The 23,830-nt window shown below is 45.1% G+C and overlaps 1 protein-coding gene across 4 annotated transcripts in view; it reads right to left on the bottom strand.

The window, feature by feature from the left end:
* Positions 1-23,830, bottom strand: part of PHF1 (PHD finger protein 1) — a 79,992-nt gene that overhangs the window by 5,176 nt on the left and 50,986 nt on the right. For 2 of the 4 annotated variants that reach the window (XM_077484708.1, XM_077484709.1), the window contains exons 10-13: positions 17,731-17,798; positions 8,598-8,738; positions 6,154-6,268; positions 2,034-2,131 (exon numbers count right to left, since the gene is read on the bottom strand). In XM_077484708.1, the coding sequence (XP_077340834.1) occupies positions 2,034-2,131; positions 6,154-6,268; positions 8,598-8,738; positions 17,731-17,798 (422 nt within the window). The remainder of the gene's footprint in view (positions 1-2,033; positions 2,132-6,153; positions 6,269-8,597; positions 8,739-17,730; positions 17,799-23,830) is intronic. The other 2 variants (XR_013275635.1, XM_077484710.1) reach the window with 2 other exon arrangements.

Genomic DNA, 23,830 nt, shown 5'->3' with positions numbered 1-23,830 from the left:
TACTTTGCCTATGCATTACACAAGCTGTTATTTGCCATAAATAAGTTCTGTTAGTACTGCGGAGTCCATCCATCTCCATTAACACATGTTAACAGCCCTGAAAAATGGGGAGGCAATTCCCCCAAAATGTGCTGGCTCGATCTGTACATTCTCACACTTTCAATAAACGTTTGTATTCTTCCACCGAGGGTTGCAATATTTCGGACACAGCTGCTTCCTTCTCATTCAAGCATTGGTTGTACTGAAGCAACAGCTTCGTCATACCAGTAAGGTAGCAGCCCAAACCTCCAAAGCGACATCAACACCCGCACTTACCCATGGAAACACCTAATACCTATCAGTAACCATTTAAACCGGTCCAGCGCAGTCTCTAGCCCAAACTGGCCTTTCTGACAGGCAAAGCTCCAAAACTTCTGTACAGTTTTGGAGGTCTCTACTTAGCCCCCACCTCCCATGTGTGGTCTCTACTGAGCCCCCACCTCCCATGTGTGGTCTCCACTGAGCCCCCACCTCCACGTATTCCTACTGGCCCATGGGCATCCCCACTGGTTAACAGGTGTTTACAGTAGGCAGGACAGGTGCTTCGACGTCACAGGTATGCATCGGACGTACGGCGTCATAGTGACGCGGTCCTACCGGCTGTGTACTATCCACCTCCACGAACTGTGTGATTTTGGTGGAGTCGCGGCCGGGCGAATCCTTGCCCGTACGTTGACGTTCCTGCCTTTGTCCCCTCTGCACTCGTGTCTGTGACGTAGGGGGCGTGTCTGTGGCGGCGTCTGTTTATGGTTTTCTCTGAGCTTTCCTGCACAACGACTTCACACTCACGGCTGGACTGTCTTTCCCCACCTCTGGTTTTTCCAATATAGATACATTGTTATTCAATTATCACTATCTAATTCACATCCCCCCCCCTTATCGGGTGTCCGGGTGATGACCTTCCACCACGGTCCTCCACCTTCACTCCCGTTTGGCCACCATTTTCTCTCTTCACCCTGCACTCTCCACTTTCCCCAGCCAGTCCACTCATTCCTCCATTACTATCCCATTCACATAGCTTCAACATAGTTTTACATCTTGATATAACCACACTTCATCCTTTCCCACTTTTCCCCAGGGGTGCTCGGGGAGCCCGGATCCACCTGGGCTGTTGCTTATGATGGGCGCCGCCTTCAGACATACCCTCTCGGCTCCTGGCACTGACGTCCTCGGGTGGCCTATGGCATTAGCATCCTGCTTTCTAGTGTCCACATAATTGTAAGTCATCCTGTCTTAATGGTCTAGTCTGAGAGGGTTTTCATTTACCCTCCACTACCTTGGCATAGCTAACTTACTTAGCCAGTTCATTTTCTTATTGCAGATACCACATATGTCTGCTCCTGAAGAGCGGTTACAAGCCACGAAACGCGTCAAGCTATTAGACACTGTGTCCCCGCAGTTACACACCTACCATGATATGTGTTCATAATTTTTTACCTTGACAGGGTTCCAAAGACTATTGATTGTGCAGATATTATTCTTTTAACTTGTATACCCAACCTTGAATTTTGGTGGACCCCTCAATATTAATATGAATATCCTTGTTTCTAAACATGTGATTACTAGTTCATAGCTAAACTTGAAACTGGCATCATGTCATGGATGCAATTTTTTGTGCATATGTGACTTAATGTATTTAAACATGGTTTTTATGTTTTATTAAACATTCTAATTTCCCACCATTACATTCAATTTGTCATCATGAGCTTCATATAAAGTCCCACCCCTCAGTATCTTTTCTGCCTCCTGACGCAATTGGGCTTTTGTTGTCAGGACAGGATGGACAAGGAAGTGCCAATGCTTTGCTTAGCAGAGGGGCCTACAATTTGGCTGTGAAAAGAAGGTGGGGGGGGGGGCTACTGCAGGTATAAGCATCTCTAAGTACCTGTGGTGCTTCATACCTGTACCAGTTTTTCTATCTCCCTCTTGAGGATGAAGAAGATTAGAGCTGAATTGTTTTACAACTGATAAAAAAACACATCTGTATCTCTCACCTCTGCAGGCAGCGTGCGCCGGTGCGTCTGAAGTTGTAGGTGCTGCCGCGGTATCCCACATACTCTTGGTTAGGACTGATTGGATTTTGTATCGCATCCTGCAACAAAGACAGACAACTTGTTGAAGATGAATGTGACCAGTAAAATGATGCAGCCAGTTCTATAGTAGTATGGTCAGTGTTTAGACAGTCAAGCCCCGCTGTATTGACTCCTATGAGTTTGTCATAATATTCCTTGTCCAAGGGTCTCGGAATGTCTTTTTTTGTTAATACAAGTGCCAGTTAATACTCTTTTATGAAATATCCTAAAGTCAGAAGCTCACTACTTAACAGTAAAGCCACTTTTTTATTTTTTAGTTCTGTATAGAGTGGAGAAGGGTAGACCTGCTTTTGTCAATCTTTGAAACCAAAAGTAATCTTTAAAATTCATTCAGGTCTCAGGGGACCCCTGCTAAAATGTATAAGTCTGGGGTCAGTATGCACCCTACATTGCTGGTCAGTGAAAAATTCTCCCCCTAGTGGTCAGAATGCTACCTTTACAGTCTGCTTAGATGATCATTGGTGTCCTGCAGGTGGCGCTGCCAAGTGGTGCTACACCCAGAACTATGCAGGTACCATCATATGAGATATCAAGCAACCACAACTCAAAGGATGCCCTAACAACCTCTAGAGGAACCCTGGTTGTATCGGGGAGATCTGTCCTCACCTCCAATGTGGTCACACTAAACAGATAGAGATTGAGCACACAGATTCCTAAATCCTTTCTCTGCAGCTGAGGCTGCAGAGTGAATGAATAGGAAGCGATTTGTACAGAGGTTCCCTGTTCATTCACAAACAGAATCATTGTGGGGGATTGGTTCCAGTAATTGCGCCCACTTCTGCTGTTCTGGGCCCCCTTTTTGAACTTATGGGGCCTGGGCCCCCCTTACAGGAGGGCAGGTGTTATCCCCTTATTAACAGGAAGCGAGGTAAATCTTTCAACAAGGGTCACAGACAGCAATAAAAACCTGGCAGAGGTCCTTTATCCTCCCCATTCTACACAACCAGAAAAAAAGGTAGTGAAAGAAAGAAGTAATTATAGAAGAGGGAGGTTGTACAACCTAGAATCATAAAGGCACTGCTTGATCAGGCTACAAAAGATCATAGTTTGTAGAATTCACCTCCATAGCATCTCTAAAATGTGCCCCTTTTTAACAAATGAAACCACCAAGCTCCTCATTCACTCCCTTGTTATCTCTCGCCTTGACTATTGCAACTCCCTTCTCATTGGTCTGCCTCTCCATAGGCTCCTCCCCTCTTCAGTCTATCATGTATGCCGCTGCCAGACATATCCACCTTACCAACCGCTCAGTGTCTGCCAACCCTCTCCTCCAATCCCTACACTGGCTCCCAATCGCCCAGCGAATTAAATTCAAAATACTAACCACAACATACAAAGCCATTCACAACTCTGCCCCGAGCTACATCACCAATCTTGTCTCCAAATATCACCCAAATCGTCCTCTCCGCTCTTCTCAAGACCTCCTACTCTAAAGCTCTCTCGTCTCCTCCTCCCATGCTAGTTTCCAGGATTTCTCCAGAGCCTCTCCCATCCTTTGGAACTCGCTACCTCCACCGGTCCGGCTATCCCCTACTCTTGCTACCTTCAGGCGATCCCTGAAAACTCATCTCTTCAGGCAGGGGTCAAGTCCTGGGGAAAAAAGTGTGGGAACTTCCACCCAAGATCCACTCCCCCACCAAAAAAATTAAATAAATAAAGGTACGCTCATATGCATATATATTTCACAGAAAATACAGTACATTTATTGTAAAGTGCCAGTTTACAAATACAAAATAAGTTAACTTGTCAAACAGAATAATCAACACAATGGGTGATGATCTTTCCCTCGCAGGGAATTTCTAACACAAATACACCCTGTTCCAAATTCAAATACAGCAAATTAGAAAACATCACACAAACTGGAATAACATTGCCCTTGCGGTGCAAGATTATCGGCAACGGATCAAAAAACTCACGGATCGGATCATTCCTTGGATCTGAGTCACAGATCGGATCTTTTTTCGGATCAGCAAATAATAATTGAATTAGCAAAAACCTGTGAAAAATGTCACCACCATATAGTCCCCACTGCAATATACATCTCCCCCACTGTAATATCCACGTCATCTCCCCCAATAATATTTTGGCTGAGCATGGATGGGTATGGCTGGGTATTACCAGAATATGTATTGGCAGGGTATTGCAGAGTATTGGCAGGGTATGGCAGATTATTGCTGGGTATTGCAGATTATTGGCAGAGCATTGCTGGGTATTGCAGGGTAAGTATTGCAGAGTCTTGGCAGGGTAAGTATTTCAGAGTAAGTATCGGCAGGGTATGTATTGCAGAGTATTGGCAGGGTATGTATTGCAGAGTATTGGCAGGGTATGTATTGCAGAGTATTGGCGGGGTATTGCAGAGTATTGGCAGGGTATTGCAGAGTATTGGAAGGGTATGTATTGCAGAGTATTGGCAGGGTATTGCAGAGTAATGGCAGGGTATGTATTGCAGAGTATTGGCAGGGTATTGCAGAGTGCTGGCAGGGTATTTCAGAGTATTGGGTAATGCAGAGTATTGGGTATTGCGGAGTATTGGCAGGGTGTTGCAGAGTATTGGGTATTGCAGATTATTGGCAGGGTATTGCAGAGTATTGGCAGGGTATTGCAGAGTATTGGCGGGGTATTGCAGAGTATTGGCGGAGTAATGCAGAGTATAGCAGAGTATTGGGTAATGCAGAGTATTGGTGGAGTAATGCAGAGTATTGGCGGGGTATTGCAGAGTATTGGGTAATGCAGAGTATTGGTGGAGTAATGCAGAGTATTGGCAGGGTATTGCAGAGTATTGAGTAATGCAGAGTATTGGCGGAGTAATGCAGAGTATTGGCGGAGTAATGCAGAGTATTGGTGGGTTATTGCAGAGTATTGGCGGAGTAATGCAGAGTATTGGCGGAGTAATACAGAGTATTGGTGGGTTATTGCAGAGTATTGGCGGGGTACTGCAGAGTATTGAGTAATGCAGAGTATTGGTGGAGTAATGGTGGAGTATTGAGTAATGCAGAGTATTGGTGGAGTAATGCAGAGTATTGGTGGAGTAATGCAGATTATTGGTGGAGTAATGCAGAGTATTGGTGGAGTAATGCAGAGTATTGGCGGAGTAATGCAGAGTATTGGTGGAGTAATGCAGAGTATTGGCGGGGTATTGCAGAGTATTGGGTAATGCAGAGTATTGGCGGAGTAATGCAGAGTGCAACTTAACATACTAGTGACTAACCTGGTTTACTTCTCGGGAGAGAAGTAAACTGGTAGCAGTGCAGCGGCTGTGGCCCCAGGAGGCCTGGACTGTCTGGCACTGGGTAGAGGGGAGGGAGGAGACAGTCCGGATCCCAGCGGCATGTGTCTGTCGCTGGCTGCGCTAGAGGCCATATGCGCACTGCCCACTGACTCCAGTGTGTGCCCAAGTGTACGGCCGACGTCATGTGACCGCTTGCTAGACGCGGAGAGGCCCTAGCCTAGCAACCAGTCACTCCGGCGGCAGAGGAGCGGCGGGCTACGCACTGGCGGCGGGCTACTCAGGCGGCTAATGGGAACGGCGTTCCCGTTGTGGAAATAGTACGGGAACGCCGTTCCCATGCGTTCCCGCAGGACTCGAGCCCTGTCTTCGGGGAAGCCTACCATGTCTCCAACTAATCTCCTACCACTTCCATCAGCTCATTCCCCACAGTTATAAACTTTTGTACCACCGCCCCACCCTATTAGATGGTAAGCTCTTCTGAGCAGGCCCACTAAATCCTCTTGTATTTTATTGTATTGTAACTGTATTGTCTCCTTTTATATTGTGAAGCGCTGCGTAAATTGTTGGCGCTATATAAATCCTGTATAATAATAATAATATTAATAATAATCATGGGAATTTCCTATAACCCTACAAATGAGAACTGACTGAACTCTATAGATGGACCACCTCTCAATGTACACTTGTGCAGCACTTCAGAGGCCAGTAAAAGTCAGCACAAGTCTATGGGACAATCCTAGTAAAACATGGAAGAGAGTACAGAATGAACATTGACATTCCACATAGCATTACCTGGGTAACAGCTCTCTGCAGCTTCTGCCTCTCCTTCCGCGTCCTTTGCACTATGCTTGGCGTCTTTGTTTTGTGTGGGGGGCGTTTCAGGACCCCCATCCTCCCTGAAAGGGAACTGCAAGAGATCTTTATATCCGCTCGCTGAGAAGGGGAAGGGAGACAGGCGAGGCAAGCATGTTATATATGCAGACAGACTTAGTCAGTAAGGCAAGGAGCAATGTGCTGTCACCCATACCAACCCGTCACAAGTAAAGTATAACTCCTGCCAAAACCTTTCTTGCCTTTTGGATTGGGTAGGAAAGGGTTAGAACCTCCATTAAGTTTTTACTGCTACTTTAAATTAGAAAGACTGCACTCATTCAAAATACAAAACCACATAAGTGTTACGTTCATAAAAGTCCCAATAAAGTGCTTGTCACAAATCAAAAGTGAAAAGTATTGAAGATTGTGTCTTGAAAAAGAAATGACACCCAAAACAACCAGCAGTGCTCTTCCTCTTCTCATAGATGGTAACACTCCGCACTCACCAGAAATATATGACCTCTTTTCACAAAGAAGGTCAAAATCCCTTGAGGTAAGTATATCACCAGATATATAACATATACTCGGTCCACCAATATAGACCTAAGCCTCTGACCGGCTAGATATAATCATCTCTTGTAAAGTTCTCCTGTGCCTTTAAGAGATCCTGTATGTGCCTCATTCACAAGGGGAAGATGTAAAGGAATCTCTCATAGTGTACCATATTCAATCTTTATTGTGAAACAATTAAAATTGCAATTACGTCATTAAGAAGTTCACCAGGCATGTAAATAAATCAAAAATGCAGTTTTTGCTTTCCACCAACCGGAAGTGACGTGTCTCGGAAAGTCCCGCCCACCGCGTTTCATCAGCAACGTTTGACATCATCAGGGGATGAGACCCCTGATGATGTCATACATTGCTGATGAAACATTGCTAAAGACACAGGAGCACTTTACAAGAGATGATTTCATCTAGCCGGCCAGAGGCTTAGTTGTTCGGTGTACCGAATGTTATATATCTGGTGATATACTTACCGCAAGCAAGTTTGACCTTCTTTGCGAAAAGAGGTCATATATTTCTGGTGAGTGCGGAGTGTTACTATCTGGGAGACGGCGAAGAGCACTGCTTGTTGTTTTGGGTGTAATTTCTTCAATACTTGTTACTTCAAGTTGTCTTGATTTGTAACAAGCACTTTATTGGGACTTTTATGAACGTAATATTTATGTGACTTTGTATTTTAAATGAGTGCAGCATAGTCTTTCTAATTTAAAGTAAAAATCATGGCTTTTTCTAAAGCTTGAATACATGTGGCTCTGTGTATTTTTTTTAATCATACTGACCTAGGTGGATGCAGCATTGGTCTGATGCTGCATCTGACCCCTGCTGGCTCTAAGACTGAAAACCAAGCAATCAAAGACAGCTGATTGCTCGGTTCTCAGAGCTCCATGAGCAGAGAGCTGGTGACTGTCAGTCACCGACTGTCTGCTTTGCCGCCCCCCCCCCAACGCTCACCAGAACGCTGGGCTGTGGAGGGGGCAGGAGCGACTGGCTCAGGCTCTCAGTGACTCACTGAGAGGCTGAGCAGGCTGCTGGTCCAGGGAGAAGGGTGGATCCCCACTTTATTGTCGAGATCTTACCACAGCCGGGGCAGGCTCTCTAATGCCAGCCAACAGCAGGCTTCAGCCCGCTGTCTGCTGAAAACGGATCACAGTAATGCAGAACGAACTGCACTCGTGTGATCTATAAGAGAAGTACAGCTAACTGAGCTTCGGGTGTACTTCTCCTTTAAGTTTATTTGCACATAATTATATGTTTGTTGATTTTTATTGAACCTTTTCTTTTTGTGTAGGGGTTATTATTGTTCTTGTTTTTACGGCTGCCTGGGATTCCATTGTGAACATTCCCCCTCACTTCCTGTTCTGGTGACACCCAGCCAAATGACATTCACACCCAAATAGGGTGAAGCCAATAAAAACTTGATAGGAATTCCAAATCTTTTCCACACTCTTCAGAACTAAAAGAAATTATAAATGGTTTCCTGGAGTTGGTCTTCAACATTGTCACCAAGACAGGAAATCTCTGAAAGACAGTTCTAGAAACACCCTTTATTAGTAAAAGTGGGGAAAGCGATAACCCCTGTCAGCCTTTTACAGTTATGTGGTCCCATTTTGTAGAAGGTCCCCCCACTTGTCTCGCAGTAAAAAACCTGAGAGAGGTTCTAACCCTTCCATCCTGTGTTCAAATCAGAAAAAAGTTTTGTCCCAAGTTACTTTTTAATTGTTTACTGGTCTGACTTCAGTAAGCTAAGATCTGCTAAAAGGTTGCTATGAGTTTGTTTGCTCTTTGCGCACCCTTACTGAAAAACCCTGAGAGATAGCAGAATGTGAATGTTCCATGGAGAGTCAATCAGGGTCCCTCACCTTACACAAGGAGTGGGGCTCCTTACGTCTGTGTCCTGTAGCCTCAGCTCAGTCACTGTACTCTGTGGGGCGGGAGGGGGAACACGGCTCTGCAGCCCAAATAGACACTTTTTTTTCTTGATCTCCTTCCCGGAAATAAATCTGAAAACAAAAGAAATAATCCAACATAATTCACACATACATAAATGGACATGACACTAATAGCATAGCCCCTCCCACTCCCATCAAGCCTCAGTTTTGTAGCAAGCAATAGGGAGTGAATCATAAGGAACACATGGAAGGGACCTGTGTTCTGTAATGTACTCCAAGAAAAAGGATTTAAAAGATAAGTCAAAAAGCATGACCTGGAAAGGAATAAACTTGAAACTTGTGCAGCTGACATGTTTGCGGGGGACAAACCCCCTTCCTCAGAACAAAACTCTTACTCTTTGCTCTGAGGAAGGGGGTTTGTTCCCCGAAACACGTAAGTTGGTAACATCATCCATTTGAACCTATGGGTTTTCGAGGGCTGGCTTCTGGATGTTATGATACGCTATCACTCTTATTGGGTTTGTGAGTATAACTTGTGTCTTTTTCCCTTTAATAAAGTGCTGTAGATCAGTGGTCCCCAAACTTTTGGACATCATGGGCCACTAAACTCACAATTTTGAATCCTGCGGACCACTAAAATTAATTTTACATACCTTATACACACCATGCTTCGGCTCTCTGCCCCCTTCCCCTGCATTACCCTGCTGCCTTATACAGACTCATCACTGGATCTCGCCTCCTTATCCAGCCATGTGCTCGAGCTCCGTACTCCCTTCCACAGTCTCTTATCAGTGCTGCTATTGGAAGTCCCCTCCTTCACCTCCAGCTCTCTGCACTACTCCCAGTGCCTACCTCTGAGTTAACTGGAACTGGAACTACAGAGATGGCATTGTGTATCAATGTGGGCTGGCAGCATTGAGAACATTGTAAACAACATTGGGCGATATATACATCCATCACAATCTTGATTTGCGGAAAAGCCCCTGGGGACACCAACATTTTCTCGGGGCCCTCGGTGGTCTATGGACTGTTATGTTTCAGAGCAGGACATAAGGCGAAAAGCACAATGTCCTGGTTTAGGTGGTAAAAAATAACAACTGTGGAAAGAAAGGAGATCCTAAGTCACAAGACAGCCTTATCCTTGTGTACCACTAGGAAGGGTTCCTTTCAGGATAAAGTCACTGACTCAGATTCATATCTTGTAGAGGTGTTAGTAATGAAGAAGGCAACCTTGTGGATAAGGAAAGATATGGGAAAGTCCCTGATAGGTTTCTGATGAACTAAGAAAACCACATTAAAGTCCCACAGAGTCACTGAGGAGCAAACATGGAAACATTGAGAATAACACCTTGCACAAAGGCTTTCACCAATGAACGAGAGGAAAGTGGTCTGTAGAAAACAGTGGCTAGGGCCTAAATTTGACCCTGGAGGATACTTAAGGCGAAAGGCTGATTCAGACCAGACTGGAGGAAAGACAAGATTAGTCTCATAATGTACTTTTTGGGATGGAAACCTTACACCAGACAAAACAAACCTTGATGATAGACTTCTACGACTTTGGGAATTCAATTTTCTAACCTTCAGGAGCATAGGGATGACTAATTCTGAAAGGCCCATGTGCCTCAAGACCTGGGCTTCAACAGCCATGTTGGTAAAGCCAGAGACCAAGAACCAAGATGGTGAACAAGGCCCTGGGACAGAAGATCCAAAAAGGGCCCACGAGAGTCTACCAGGAGTCTAAGTATATCCGAGCACCTGGTCCTCCTGTCCCAGTTTGAAGCAACGACAATCACTGGAATGCCCTACCGCTCAATATTGCAAAGCGGATCAGGAAGAATCTTTAGTAAAAACAATGCATACATCACTTATAACTAATGCATTGGAGTAACTGCAAAGGTCTGAGGGTCCCTGATCCTGGTGAAATACATATCTCTTTGTTGTTGAACCTGGAAGGCAGAGGGTCTACTTCTAGAGTCTCCCACCTGCAACAAAGGCCTTGAAACACCTCTGGGTGACCATTCCCCTTGAACTAGACACTGACAATTTCAGCTTGACAATTTTCTATGCCTAGAATGTGTGATGTGGACAGGGCTGGAATATGGAGTTCCATCCAAGCTAGAATATGGTTCACTTCATGACTTTTGGTGCCCCCTTGATTGTTGATGTAGGAAAATGCTGTGGCATTTTCCAACTGAATCCTGGTCAGGTGACCTCAAAGTTTAGAGTTGAGTGTTACAAGGATAACCAAATCGCACTGAGTTCCAGGATATTAATTGAAAGCCAGGCCTATGCCGAAAACAAAGTCCCCTTTACCGAGAAAGTATCCAGAGCTGTACAGCTCAGTTCACATGCGGGGGGGGGGGGAGGGGTTGGTGCTGCAAACAGGCAGGTAAGTGTATTCAGAGGTTAGAAGACTACCGTCGAGACTGAGTAGGAGCAGAGCTGCTGAATCAATGAGGAGAGAAGAAAAAATGGTAAGCCAAGCTGGCGAGTCACTACAGGGAGGGTGGAACAGGGTGAGCAGAGCTCCTGAATCACTGCTAGGAGAAAGAAGCCAGGTAAGCAAGCTACTGAGTCACTGTTGGGAGAGGAAGCAGGGTGAGCCAAGATGCTGAATCACTGCTGGGAGAGAAAGCAGGGTTAGCTAAGCTGATGAGTTACTGCTGGGAGGAAGCAGGGTGAGCTGAGCAGCTGAGTTACTACTGGGAGGAGGAAGCAGCGTGAGTCAAGCAGCTGAGTTACTGCTGGGAGGAGGAAGCAGGGTGAGTCAAACAGCTGAGTTACTACTGGGAGGAGGAAGCAGGGTAAGCTAAGCAGCTGAGTTACTGCTGGGAGGAGGAAGCAGGGTGAGCTAAGCTACTGAGTTAGCTAAGCTTCAGCTGACAAGGGGGATTAGAGTGAGCCCAGCTACTGAGGCACTGCTGGGAGGGGAAGTAGGGGTAGCTGTGCTGCTAAGAAACTATTAGGAAGGGGACCTATGCTCCAGAATCACTGCTGGGAGAAGAAGAGGTAGTTATTATTATTATTATACAGGATTTATATAGTGCCAACAGTCTGCGCAGTGCTTTACAACATGAGGGCAGACAGCATAGTTACAATACAATTCAATAGAGGAGGAATCGGAAGGCAGTGTACTGCTAAGACACTGCTAGAAGAGGGAGAATGATGAGCCAAGGACCTAACCCAGATAGCAAGGATAACTTGCCAGAAATTTGTGGCAGTGTTGAACTCTAATGCCCTGTACACGCGGTCGGACTTTCCGACGGAAAATGTGCGATCAGACTGTGCTGTCTGAAATTCCAATCATGTGTGGGCTCCATCAGACTTTTTCCGTCAGAATTTCCGACAAAGTTTGAGATCTGGATCTAAAATTTTCCAACAAAATCCAATCGTTTAAATTCCGATCTTGTGTAGACAATTCCGATGCACAAAGTGCCACGCAGTCTCAGAATATATTACGAGACGAAAGCTATTGGCTACTGGCCTTTTTATAGTCCCGGCGTACGTGTTTTACGTCACCTCGTTCTGAACGATTGGATTTTCCGACAACTTGCAACCGTGTGTATACAAGACAAGTCTTGTCCAAAATCCATCTGAAAAAATCCGACAGATGTCTCGTACACACGATCAGACTTTCCGACAACAAAACCGTGGAATTTTGTTCGAAGGGTGTTGGCTCAAACTTGTCTTTCATACACACGGTCACACAAATGTTGGCCAACAGTTACAAACGTAGTGACGTACAAGACGTACTACGTGGTTTTTCAGCTCTTTAGTGCCACACTTTGGGCTCCTTCTGCTATTTTCTTGTTAGTAGAAGTTTGCTGAGTGCTGATTGGCGCTTTTCAATTCGTTTCTGAACGGCCGTTCGTCAACCAGACATGTTTTGCGAAATCGGATAATGTGTTATTTATTATTGGCCTTGGAGTTATTGCTTTCACATTATTCTTTTGGTTGAATAATGATTTGATTTGGTATATTTTCTATATCTTTGGATGAATAGAATGCAGTTTTTGGTTAAGTTCTATTGGCAGATAGCATGTCTAATTTTATTTGTTTTCTTTTTTTAATGCACGATAAAAAAAATTGTGTAGAATAATACTTGGCTATGTGTTTTACTTGAAATGACAGTTTGGGAGTCGGCAGTTACATTTTAAAAAATGCAATGCAAAATTGACAAGAGACACCAACATAGTTGTATCTTTGATATTAAAAACTACGGGATAATGGTGTTGTGGTAACTTGCCAAAATAAAAAAAATAAAAATAATAATAATATTATTCTTGATATCACTAGAAAAAAAGCCTTTGAAAATTTGTTTGCAATAACTCCATCAGTATCACCAGCAAAGCAGCTTCATTATTATCCCATTAAAAAGAAGAGAACTGTGCGCTGCATTTCGACATTTCATAATTTGCTGCGTCACAAATGTTAATTCTCCATTACGAACGCTAGTCTACAAGACTGACCGCTCCTGGCTCGTCCTTGCTTCCATGCGTGTTTGTACTTTGGACTTTTGTCCAACGGACTTGTGTACACACGCTTGGCTCAATTTTTCCAAAAATTGAATTTTTCTCCCCAGAAAAAAAAAACGGAAAAAACAGCGTTTTTTTTCCGAGCTTCAAAATTTCCAGAAATTTTACATCTCCATTTGTGGAGCATAAGTCTTGTTAACTTGCTGCACTTTTTCACTTGCAGAGCACTCAAAGTACAAGTTCTAGTTGACACGTTTCCAATTTGTAGTCTCTAGCAAAGTTGCTGTGTGGTGAGTCTACAGTAATAGCTCTACAAGTCACAGTGCCCCCTGTGGTGGGATGACTATTGCACAACATAACTGAACCAGAACTTGCAGCAGTCTTGCAGAATGTTTGCAAAGAAAGTTGATCTGGAGTCATTCAATGTGGACTTGCTGCAATTGTGCAATTGTTAATGTTTATCACTAGTCTTCAATACCATCATTTAAAAACTAGCGCCCCCTATCTATCATCAATTGTGCAACAAACCTGTGAAGCCTGGCAAGTCTAGCAATAGCTTAGCAATTCATTTTCAACCTTGCAGCTCAATTGCTTGCTATCTGGGAAGTCCCTGCTGGGAGGAGAAGGGGTAGTTTTACTGCTAAGACACTGTGAGAAGGGTGAGCCAAGCTCGTAGCCTCATAGCTACTGGGAGGTCAGTGAGGGCTTGTTTTAGAGCTCATTTCTGCCTGTTAAATGGTAAGTGTCTATAGCCTGGCCACAGTTCTATTTTAAAAAGACCAAAAAACAAAACTGAAACTATTGTGAAGGCTCCAATGTGCTTTGCAGCAATATGTTCTGAAACTTGGCAGAAATGCGTGTGGTTCTTCATTCTTGGATCCGTAAATAAATCTGAGATACTGAGATGCTGTGCCGGTGCCAATGTAAATAAAAGCCTGTCTCCAAAGCGGCAGCAGGGTTCTGGTTTAAAAATCACCCACTAGGACCATAAATATAATTCTATACGCCATCTTCATTGAAATTAAGGATCTTCACCAGCCCACCTTGGTATAGTACCTTTAAAAAGGGGACCCGAGAGGCCCCTAAACATCAGCCTGGGATGACTATTGTTTTATGTTAGGGGTCTCCAAGCTTTCTGAGTAAAGGGTCAGTTTAGTGGTTTTCAGACTTTAGGGGGACCAGACTTTGACCACTGGGAGTGGAAAATGCTGCAGAAATGGTGCCCCATCTTTAGTGTGAGTAATAATGTTCTATAGTTTTTATCAGTAGGAGGAATTATGTCCCAATGTTGGTGTTAGTGAAGGAAATGGTGCCTCATTTTTGGTGTCAGTGAAAGGATTGGTGCGACATTGATGGTATCAGTGGGAGGAATGTTGCCCCAATGTTGGTATTAGTGAAGGGAATGGTGCCTCATTTTTGGTGTCAATGGGAGGAATAATGCCCCAAGGGACAGATAAAGGCAAGCAAAGGGCCTGGGTTTGGAGACCACTGCTTTATGTGAATAAAGGACGTGATTATCGCTGAACCAAAGTGGTGAAGATCCTTATTTTTCTATGTTTGTATGGGAGTGCAAGGCTGTAAGGAATGCAATGGATACAACACAACTATCTGCATTGAGTATATGTGAGTCTCCAGGAAAGATGGTTTTCTTTCCACAATCCAACAACAGCAGACAGACAGGATTTCACTCCATAATGTTACAGCACCTCCTGTGTGGTTGAGGTCGGAATATCAGCATGTAAGCTCTTTTGGTGCAGACTGGAGTGATTGGTTCTTTGTATTCTTTATGGGGGAGATTTACTAAATCTGGAGCACTTAGAATCTGGTGCAGCTGTGCACGGTAGCCAATCAGCTTCTAAGATCAGCTTGTTCAATTAGGCTTTAGCAAGAAAACCTGGAAGTTGATTGATTACTATGCAGAGCTGCACCAGATTTTGCACTCTCCAGTTTTAGTAAATCTCCTTTTATGTGCCTAATGCCCCATACACACAATGAGATTATCGGACGAATGATCGCATGCTAATATCAGATCGAATCTGATGAGTTTACTAAAGTCACGAAAATTCCAGAAAAAAAATTCGGAAGTGATGTCATGTGTTGTAATGCATTTGTATTGCATTTTCGAACGATAGCTGTACTGATTAAACGAAAATTATACGATCTGGCATTGTATGAAAAAAAATTCCGTGCATGTCCGATAGAATAATATCGGATGAACTGTCATGATTGGCTCTCGAAAGCTCTGTACAAACGATCCGATTATCGTACGATCGCTTCGAAAGCGGTATTTTCCATATGATTTTCTGATTGGGTGTACAGGGCATTAGTATTCACACCCCTTGAAATTTTCCACATTTTGTCATGTTACAACCAAACACGTAAATGTATTTTATTGGGATTTTATGTGATAGACCAACACAAAGTGGCACATCATTGTGAAGTGGGATGATACATTTTTTTTTAAATAAATATCTGAAAAGTGTGGGGTGCATTTATATTTAGCCCCCTTTACTCTGATACCTCTAACTAAAATCTGGAACCAATTGCCTTCAGAAGTCAGCTAATTAGTAAAGAGTCCACCTGTGTGTATTTTAATTTCAGTATAAATACAGCTGTTCTGTGAACCCGACAGAGGTTTGTTAGAGAACCTTAGTGAGCAAACAGCATAATGAAGTCCAAGCAACACACCAGACAGGTCAGGGATAAAGTTGTGGAGAAGTATAAAGCAGGGTTAGGTTATAAAAAAATATCCCAAGCTTTGAACATCTCACGGAGCTCTGTTCAATCCATCATCCAGAAATGGAAAGAGTATGGCACAACTGCAAACCTACCAAGACATGGCCGTCCACCTAAACTGACCGGCTGGGCAAGGAGAATATTCATCAGAGAAGCAGCCAAGAGGTCCATGGTGACTCTGGAGGAGCTGCAGAGATCCACAGCTCAGGGGGGAGAATCTGTCCACAGGACAACTATTAGTCGTGCTCTCCACAAATCTGGTCTTTATGGAAAAGTGGCAAGAAGAAAGACATTGTAGAAAGAAAGCCATAAGAAGTCCCATTTGCATTTTGCCAGAAGCCATGTGGGGAATACAGCAAACATGTGGAAAAAAGTGCTCTGGTCAGATGAGACCAAAACAAATCTTTTAGGCCTAAAAGCAAAAGCTATGTGTGGCAGAACACTAACACTGCACATCACCCTGAACACACCATCCCCACCGTGAAACGTGGTGGCAGGATCATGTGGTGGGGATGCTTTTCTTCAGCAGGGACAGGGAAGCTGGTCAGCATTGATGGGAAGATGAATGGAGCCAAATACAGGACAATCTTAGAAGAAAACCTGTAACTGTCTGCAAAAGACTTGAGACCGGGGCGGAGGTTCACCTTCCAACAGGACAACGACCCAAAACATACAGCCAGAGCTACAATGGAATGGTTTAGAGCAAAGCATATTCATGTGTTAGAATGGCCCAGTCAAAGTCCAGACCCAAATCCAATTGAGAATCTGTGGCAAGACTTGAAAATTGCTGTTCACAGACGCTCTCCATCCAATCTGACAGAGCTTGAGCTATTTTGCAAAGAAGAATGGGCAAACTGTCCTCTCTAGATGTGCAAAGCTGGTAGAAACATCCCCAAAAAGACTTGCAGCTGTAATTACAGTGAAAGGGGGTTCTATAAAGTATTGACTCTGGGAGGCTGAATACAAATGCACCCCACACTTTTCACATATCTATTTGCAACCAATTTTAAAAATCATTTACATAGTAGGTGAGGTTGAAATAAGAGTCCATCAAGTCCACCCTATGTGTGTGATTATATGTCAGTATTACATTGTATATTCCTGTATGTTGTGGTCATTCAGGTGCTTATCTAATAGTTTCTTGAAACTATCAATGCTCCCCGCTGAGACCACCGCCTGTGGAAGGGAATTCCACATCCTTGCCCCTCTTACAGTAAAGAACCCTCTACATAGTTTAAGGTTAAACCTCTTTTCTTCAAATTTTAATGAGTGGCCACAAATTTTATTAAACTCCTGACCGCAAAAAAAGTTTTATCCCTATTGTGGGGTCACCAGTATGGTATTTATATATTGAAATCATATCCCCTCTCCAGAGAGAATAAGTTCAGTGTTCGTAACCTTTCCTCATAACGAATATCCTCCAGACCCTTTATTAGCTTTGTTTCCCTTCTTTGTACTCGCTCCATTTCCAGTACATCCTTCCTGAGGACTGGTGCCCAGAACTGGACAGCATACTCCAGGTGCGGCCGGACCAGAGTCTTGTAGAGCGGGAGAATTATCGCTTTATCTCTGGAGTTGATCCCCTTTTTAATACCAATATTCTGTTTGCTTTGTTAGCAGCAGCTTGGCATTGCATGCCATTGCTGAGCCTATCATCTACTAGGACCCCCAGGTCCTTTTCCATCCTAGCAAACCAACTTTGTGTTGATCTATCACATAAAATCCCAATAAAATACATTTACGTTTTTGGTTATAACATGACAAAATGTGGAAAATGTCAAGGGGTGTGAATACTTTTTCAAGGCACTGTATCAATATACCAGGGCTATGTAAATGTGGGGAATGAATAAACAGGGATTTATATGATAGGACATTTCCTGTCTAGCTCTTACCTGTCTTTCTGAGCTGTCAGAGCATGAAGCAGATTAGAGTACCGTTCTGTTCGAGGAGTATCTGTGAGCTGAGAAAGACATTGGGTTACAGATTTGTGTATATTTCTCAGTAACACGCATACATCATATTTCCTTTCACATCAACAGGCCTGTGAAGGACATAGCAGGGATGGATTAGAATCCCTGTCATTTTTTAGCAGTCTGGTTTTTGTCCTGTTGGGGAGATTTCCCCTCATTTCCTGTGCCAAAGACACAACAGGAAGTGACGGCAACTATCTCCAAAGGGAGGACAAATCCCATAGTAGACAGCTGACACTGAAACAGGTGTTCTCATTGGAATATTTCCCCTTACTTTTTGTTCCAGGACAACTGAATAATTTTGGATAACCCATTGCTTTCTGTCCTGGTGACAAGGGTAAATCTTCCCAGCAAGGACAGAACATGCAGGATCCAAACCAAAAAAAATGTTGGATAGGAATACACTTTATACTAGTTTACACACTGAAAACACGACAGCAATAGCACTACCATGTTTTTCTTTTTTTTATTCAAAGGGTACCTTTAGAGCAGTATTAATATAAAAATCAAAACATTTAGTATATGCAGCTTACCAATTCATAGATGTGGTGGCTGCATTTGTTTTTTTTTTCCCCGGCTTTCTTTATTCTATTTTTATACAGTGATCCAGCCAGCAAGCCTGTTGTTTTTCAAAATCTCAAGCTCTCCAGCAGAATGTATCAGTTTACACGAATGAGACAAACCACTTAACACTGCCAGGGGTGATTAAAATGATCAACATTTATTTATTGATGTAAAACCTTTATCCTAAAAAAAATAACCGTTTGCTGTAACTGATTATAAAGTATCAGCTGGAGTTTGCCTTCAATTTGTTAGTGTATTTAAATCTGCATTTTTTCTTTTTACTAGGGTTGCACAGATACAAATAATGGTATCTTAGTGCCAATACTAAGCATTTGTGCGAGTATCCGTAGTTCTGAAAATGCTCTGATACCTGAAGCCAACACTTTCAGGGTTGGTTCTTTCAGTCGTCAGTGACAGCTAAAAAGTAAAAAATAATAATCTGGAAATGATCAGTTGTTAAAGCGGAGGTCCACCCTAAAGTGGACCTTCCGCTCATTGGAACCCTCCCCCCCTCCGGTGCCACAATCGGCACCTTTCAGGGGGGAGGGGGGGTGCAGTTACCTGGATAATCCAGGTAACTGCACCCACTTCCGGGATAGCTCTCTGCGCAGTAGGGAACCGGGAAATGAAGCCGAAAGGCTCCATTTCCTGATTCCCATACCCAAGATGGCGGCGGCAGGACCCGACAGACGACCTAGAGATCGGCTTCGGGTGCCGACATCGCAGGCGCGCTGGACAGGTAAGTGTCACTATTTTAAAAGTCAGCAGCTGCAGTATTTGTAGCTGCTGGCTTTTAAAAAAAAAAAAAAAACGCGGAGTCCCGGTGGACTCCCGCTTTAAGGAGCGGCTCCTGACAGCTGAAGTGTAAACAAGGTACTGGCAATTGGAGCTGTAAAAAAAAAAAAGCAGACGGGCAATATTTGTCAACAACATTGCTCAGCCTCTGAAACAGAAAGATAAAAAGAAACATTATTTCATTTTGTATCTTTCTGTTTATTCATCTGCAGATCAAGGGGATGAACTTCAATCAGCAGATGAAGTCAGTTTAACAAAAAGTAAAAAAAAATAAAAATACTTTGTTTATTAAATGTTTATTAAATGTTCCTCTGTTTAACTGCTTAGTAGCCCTTAATTTACTCTAATCAGCCTTCATTAACTCCTTATTCTCATTCTCCATTTAATTATTATTTTCCTGCTGATTTTTTTTTTTTTTTTATAAACTATTAGGGGCGGGTGCTGTGTCACCATGGCATGTGGGAACTACTATAAACTTTATCCACAAAAACCACAGTGTGTGGGAATAAATACAACTTTTTTACCCACAAAAATAATGCTCCTCAACAGAGAGGCACTACCTTCAAACTGCACCAGAACTGCAGTAACAAATGCAACAGTGCATTTACTTAAAAGTACTGCGTTTTTACCAAAAAAAAGGAAAAAATGTATGTGCAATTGCAATTATACAGCCGCCTGCAAAACTTTGCGGCCAAAACAGGCATCAGCCGATGGACTGACATCTACCTTGTAGAATTTTATAAAAGTGTGCACAGAAGACCAAGTCACCGCTTTACACACTTGAGCGACAGACGCTTTATGTCGGAAGGCCCAAGACGTTCCGATTGCCCTTGTGGAATGGGCCATGACCGGAAAGGGGGGCACCTGCCCCTTTAAGGCGTAGGCTTGTAATACAATCTGTCTGATCCACCTGGAAATGGTGGCCGACGAGCCCGCCATGCCTTTTTTTCGGACCAGCCACCGAAACAAACAAGGAATCTGACTTCCGAAAGGGAGCCGTTACAGACAAATACACCCTCAGGGCCCGAACCACATCCAGGGCATGAAGGGCCACCTCCTTCGGATGTGTTGGCTTAGGACACAGAGATGGTAACACATTGTCTTCATTGAGGTGGAACGCCGAAACCACCTTCGGTAAAAAAGAAGGTTGCGGACACAACACCACTTTATCCTTGTGGATAACCAGATAGGGCGACTTACAAGACAAGGCCGCCAGTTCTGAAACCCACCTGGCCGAAGGTGATGGCCACTAGAAAGACCACTTTCTGGGAAAGAGTCAACAGGGGAATCTCTCTGATATTTTCAAATGGCGGTTTTTGAATCGCCGATAACACCAGATTCAGATCCCACAGGGGTAACGGTGGGCGCACCGGAGGAACTACATGCCGGACCCCTTGAACAAAAGTGCTCACTAGGGAGTGAGACGCCAGGGGTTGCTGAAAAAAGACAAGGCTGATATTTGTCCTTTAGGCTGGGTTCACACTGCTGCGGGGGGAGATCCGGATGTGATTCGCACCGCAAATCACATCCGATCTCCGTAGCGATGCGAGTTCAGCCATACAGATAGTATGGCTGAATTCGCATCGCTCCCGCAGCAAACTCGCACGGGACCCTTTTTTGGACCGCAACAGAATCGGATTCCTGTGCGAGTCGGCAGATCGCACTGCGATATGCGGACGGATCTGGGGGTGTCATTAACATATCATTGACACTCCCAGCCGTCCGCATAGGGCAGTGTGAACTGCCGGCGGGAGGTGTGCGATGCCGGAAAACGCAGCGGATTCGCGGCGTTCCCGCATCGCAGCGGTGTGAACCCGGCCTTAATGGTGCTTAAAGCCAATTTCTGGTCTACTCCTTGCTGTAAAAACAGCAGGATCCTGGATATAGAAAAGGAGCGCGGAACGCCATCCTTTCTCCTCACATATTGGAGATGTAGGCCTTCCAGGTACGATGATATATCTTCCAGGAAGAAGATTTCCATGCTCTCAGCATAGTTGGAATCACCAAGTCTGAAAGACCCCGGTTCCGCAACTCCTGGTTCTCAATAGCCATGCCGTTAAAACTAGTGAGGGTAAAGCAGGATGGAGAATCGGACCTTGAGACAGAAGGTCTTCTCGTAACGGCAGTCACCAAGGGGTGTCTGCCACCCGGCGCACTAGGTCTGCATACCAGGGACGCTGGGGCCAATCTAAGGCAATCAGTATTACTGGAATCCCCCTGGTCTCCACTCTGCTTAGCAGACATGGTAGCAGTTTAAGCAGAAGAAAGGCATAGATCAGCGGGTACTGATCCCACGGAGCCACCAGCGCGTCTGATGTGTCTGCCCAAGGATCTCTTGTCCTGGACACGAATCTCGGCACCTTCCGATTGAGACGGGAGGCCAGAAGATCCATGTCTGGTGTGCCCCATCGCAGACACAGTAGCCTGAACACCTTCGGATGCAACGCCCAATCTCCTGGGTCCAGCATCTGGCGACTTAGGTAGTCCACCTCCTATTTCTCCACTCCCGGGATGGCCGACAGGGCCGGTACATGTTACTCTGCCCACTGAAGGATGTGAGCGACCTTCCGTGCGGCTGCCAAGCTTCTTGTTCCTCCTTGGTGATTAACATATGCCACCGCTGTGGCGTTGTCTAACTGGATCCTGATCGGACGCTCTTGAAGTCTTATCGACCATGTGGAGAGGCATAGCCTGATCGCTCTCAGCTCGAGTAGATTGATCGGCAACTTGGATTCCTCCACCGACCAGAGGCCCTGAGTCGACTGAACTCCCATTACTCCACCCCAGCCAGTCAGGCTGTCGTCCGTTGTGATCACTGTCCATTTCAGAGTTAGTAACGACTTCCCGGACCGAAGTTCCGGGGACCTCAGCCACCAAAGCAGGTAATCCCTAACTACCTGGCTCACCTGAATCTGCCGATCTAGGGACAATGGACATTTGTCCCATTTTGTAAAAATCTCCTTCTGCAGGACTCTGGTGTGAAACTCGGCACACAGTACTGTCTCAAAGGAGGTCACCTTGAGTCCCAGAACTCGCATGCAGAAGCGTAGCGATGACCACCTGTGGTTCATCAGCAGTTTTACCGTGGCTCTGAGAGTCTGCAGCTTGTCCGAAGGGATAAACACTCTCGCTTCCATGGAGTCCAGCAGCAAGCCTAGGTACTCCAAACGCTGAGTTGGTACGATTGCAGGGTCTGCATGGAGATCGCTACATCCTCCTCTAACTCTGAGACAGAAGATGCTCTCAGGAGGAGATCGTCTAGGTATCCCACGATCGCGATCCCACGTTGCCGCAGCAATGCCAAAACAGGAGCCAATACTGATGCGGGGGGGGGGGCTGATGCCAAACCTAAAGGGAGAGCCACAAACTGGTAGTGGGCTTCCCGACTGCAAATCGCAGAAACCTCTGATGCCGAAGGCATATGGGTATGTGCAGGCACTCATCTTGGATGTCCAAAGACGCCAGGGAGTACCCTTGACGGAGTGAAGCGACTACCGAGCGAACTGATTCCATTCTGAACCTCTGTACTTTAACAAAGTAATTGAGGGCTTTCAGGTCCAAGATTGGACGTACCCCTTCCTTTTTGGGGACTACAAACAGGTTTGAGTAGAACCCCTTAAAACGTTTTGATTCCGGAACAGGTACTATCACCCCGCGACTCAGCAGGTGCCTTACTGCCCCCAATACGGCCTCCCGGCGAGCCAGGAGAACGGGTATGCTGGAGGGGAAGAATCTGTTTTGCAGCCAAGAGAGGAACTCTATCTTGTAGCCTGAGGAAATCAGATCGCAGACCCATTGGTCGGACAGCTGAGAGGCCCACCGGGCTGAAAACTTCTGAAGGTGACCCCCCACCCGTGTTGCAGGTGGGGGCAAACCTTCATGCAGTAACACTCTTGCTCGTAGGCTTGTTAGTCCAAGCGGTTCCTGGGACGCTTTGGTCGATCAGAGGTCTTGCTGGGGATGCTTGGTCGAAGCCCCGGGCGGACGAAAAAGCCGTTTGTGAGCAGAGAATGAGGGCCCTTGCCTACAGCGTGGCTCCTTAGCCTTTCTGGCCTGTGGGAGTAGTGTACTCTTACCACCTGTGCCATTTTTTTTAATGTCATCCAATGAGGCTCCAAAGAGCCGGTCGCCAAGGAAGGGAAGATCTGTCAGGGCTTTTTTGGATGCCTGGTCAGCAGATCAGCATTTTAGCCATATCAGGCGCCTCAACACCACAGCTGACACTGAAGCCCTGGATAACAGAGGAAGGGTATCCAGGGCCGCATCACAAATGTACTTAAGGCCTTGCACTAGTTGGTCTGCTAGTTCCACGCAGACAGGAGAAGCCTGTTGTTCTCCCAATTCACGGAGCAACAGTTTTGCCCACTCGGTTAGTGTCTGTGACACAAGTGCGGATGCCAGTATTGGTCGCATGGTTGACCCCACAACTGTAAACAAGGAACGAGCCCCTGCCTTGGCCTTCCTGTCCGTGGGATCCTTGAATGCAGGAGTCCCCTCTACCGGGACCGTGGTTACTTTGTTTAACCTGGATACTGGGGGGTCCAGGACCGGAGGAGCCGACCATTTTTTGAGAAGGCTCTCCACAAAGGGGTAATACACCGCCCTGTATTTGGGGACCGAAAAGGTCCGTTGTGGTCGACCCCTTTCCTTGTAAATGAACTTC

The sequence above is a fragment of the Lithobates pipiens genome, unplaced genomic scaffold (genome assembly GCF_037356315.1).
Source record: "Lithobates pipiens isolate NorthernLeopardFrog02 unplaced genomic scaffold, aLitPip1_a1.2 Scaffold_1, whole genome shotgun sequence".
In the NCBI taxonomy this organism is placed as follows: domain Eukaryota; kingdom Metazoa; phylum Chordata; class Amphibia; order Anura; family Ranidae; genus Lithobates; species Lithobates pipiens.
Note: the sequence above shows the minus strand (reverse complement) of the source record. Positions and strands in the feature narration are given on the sequence as shown.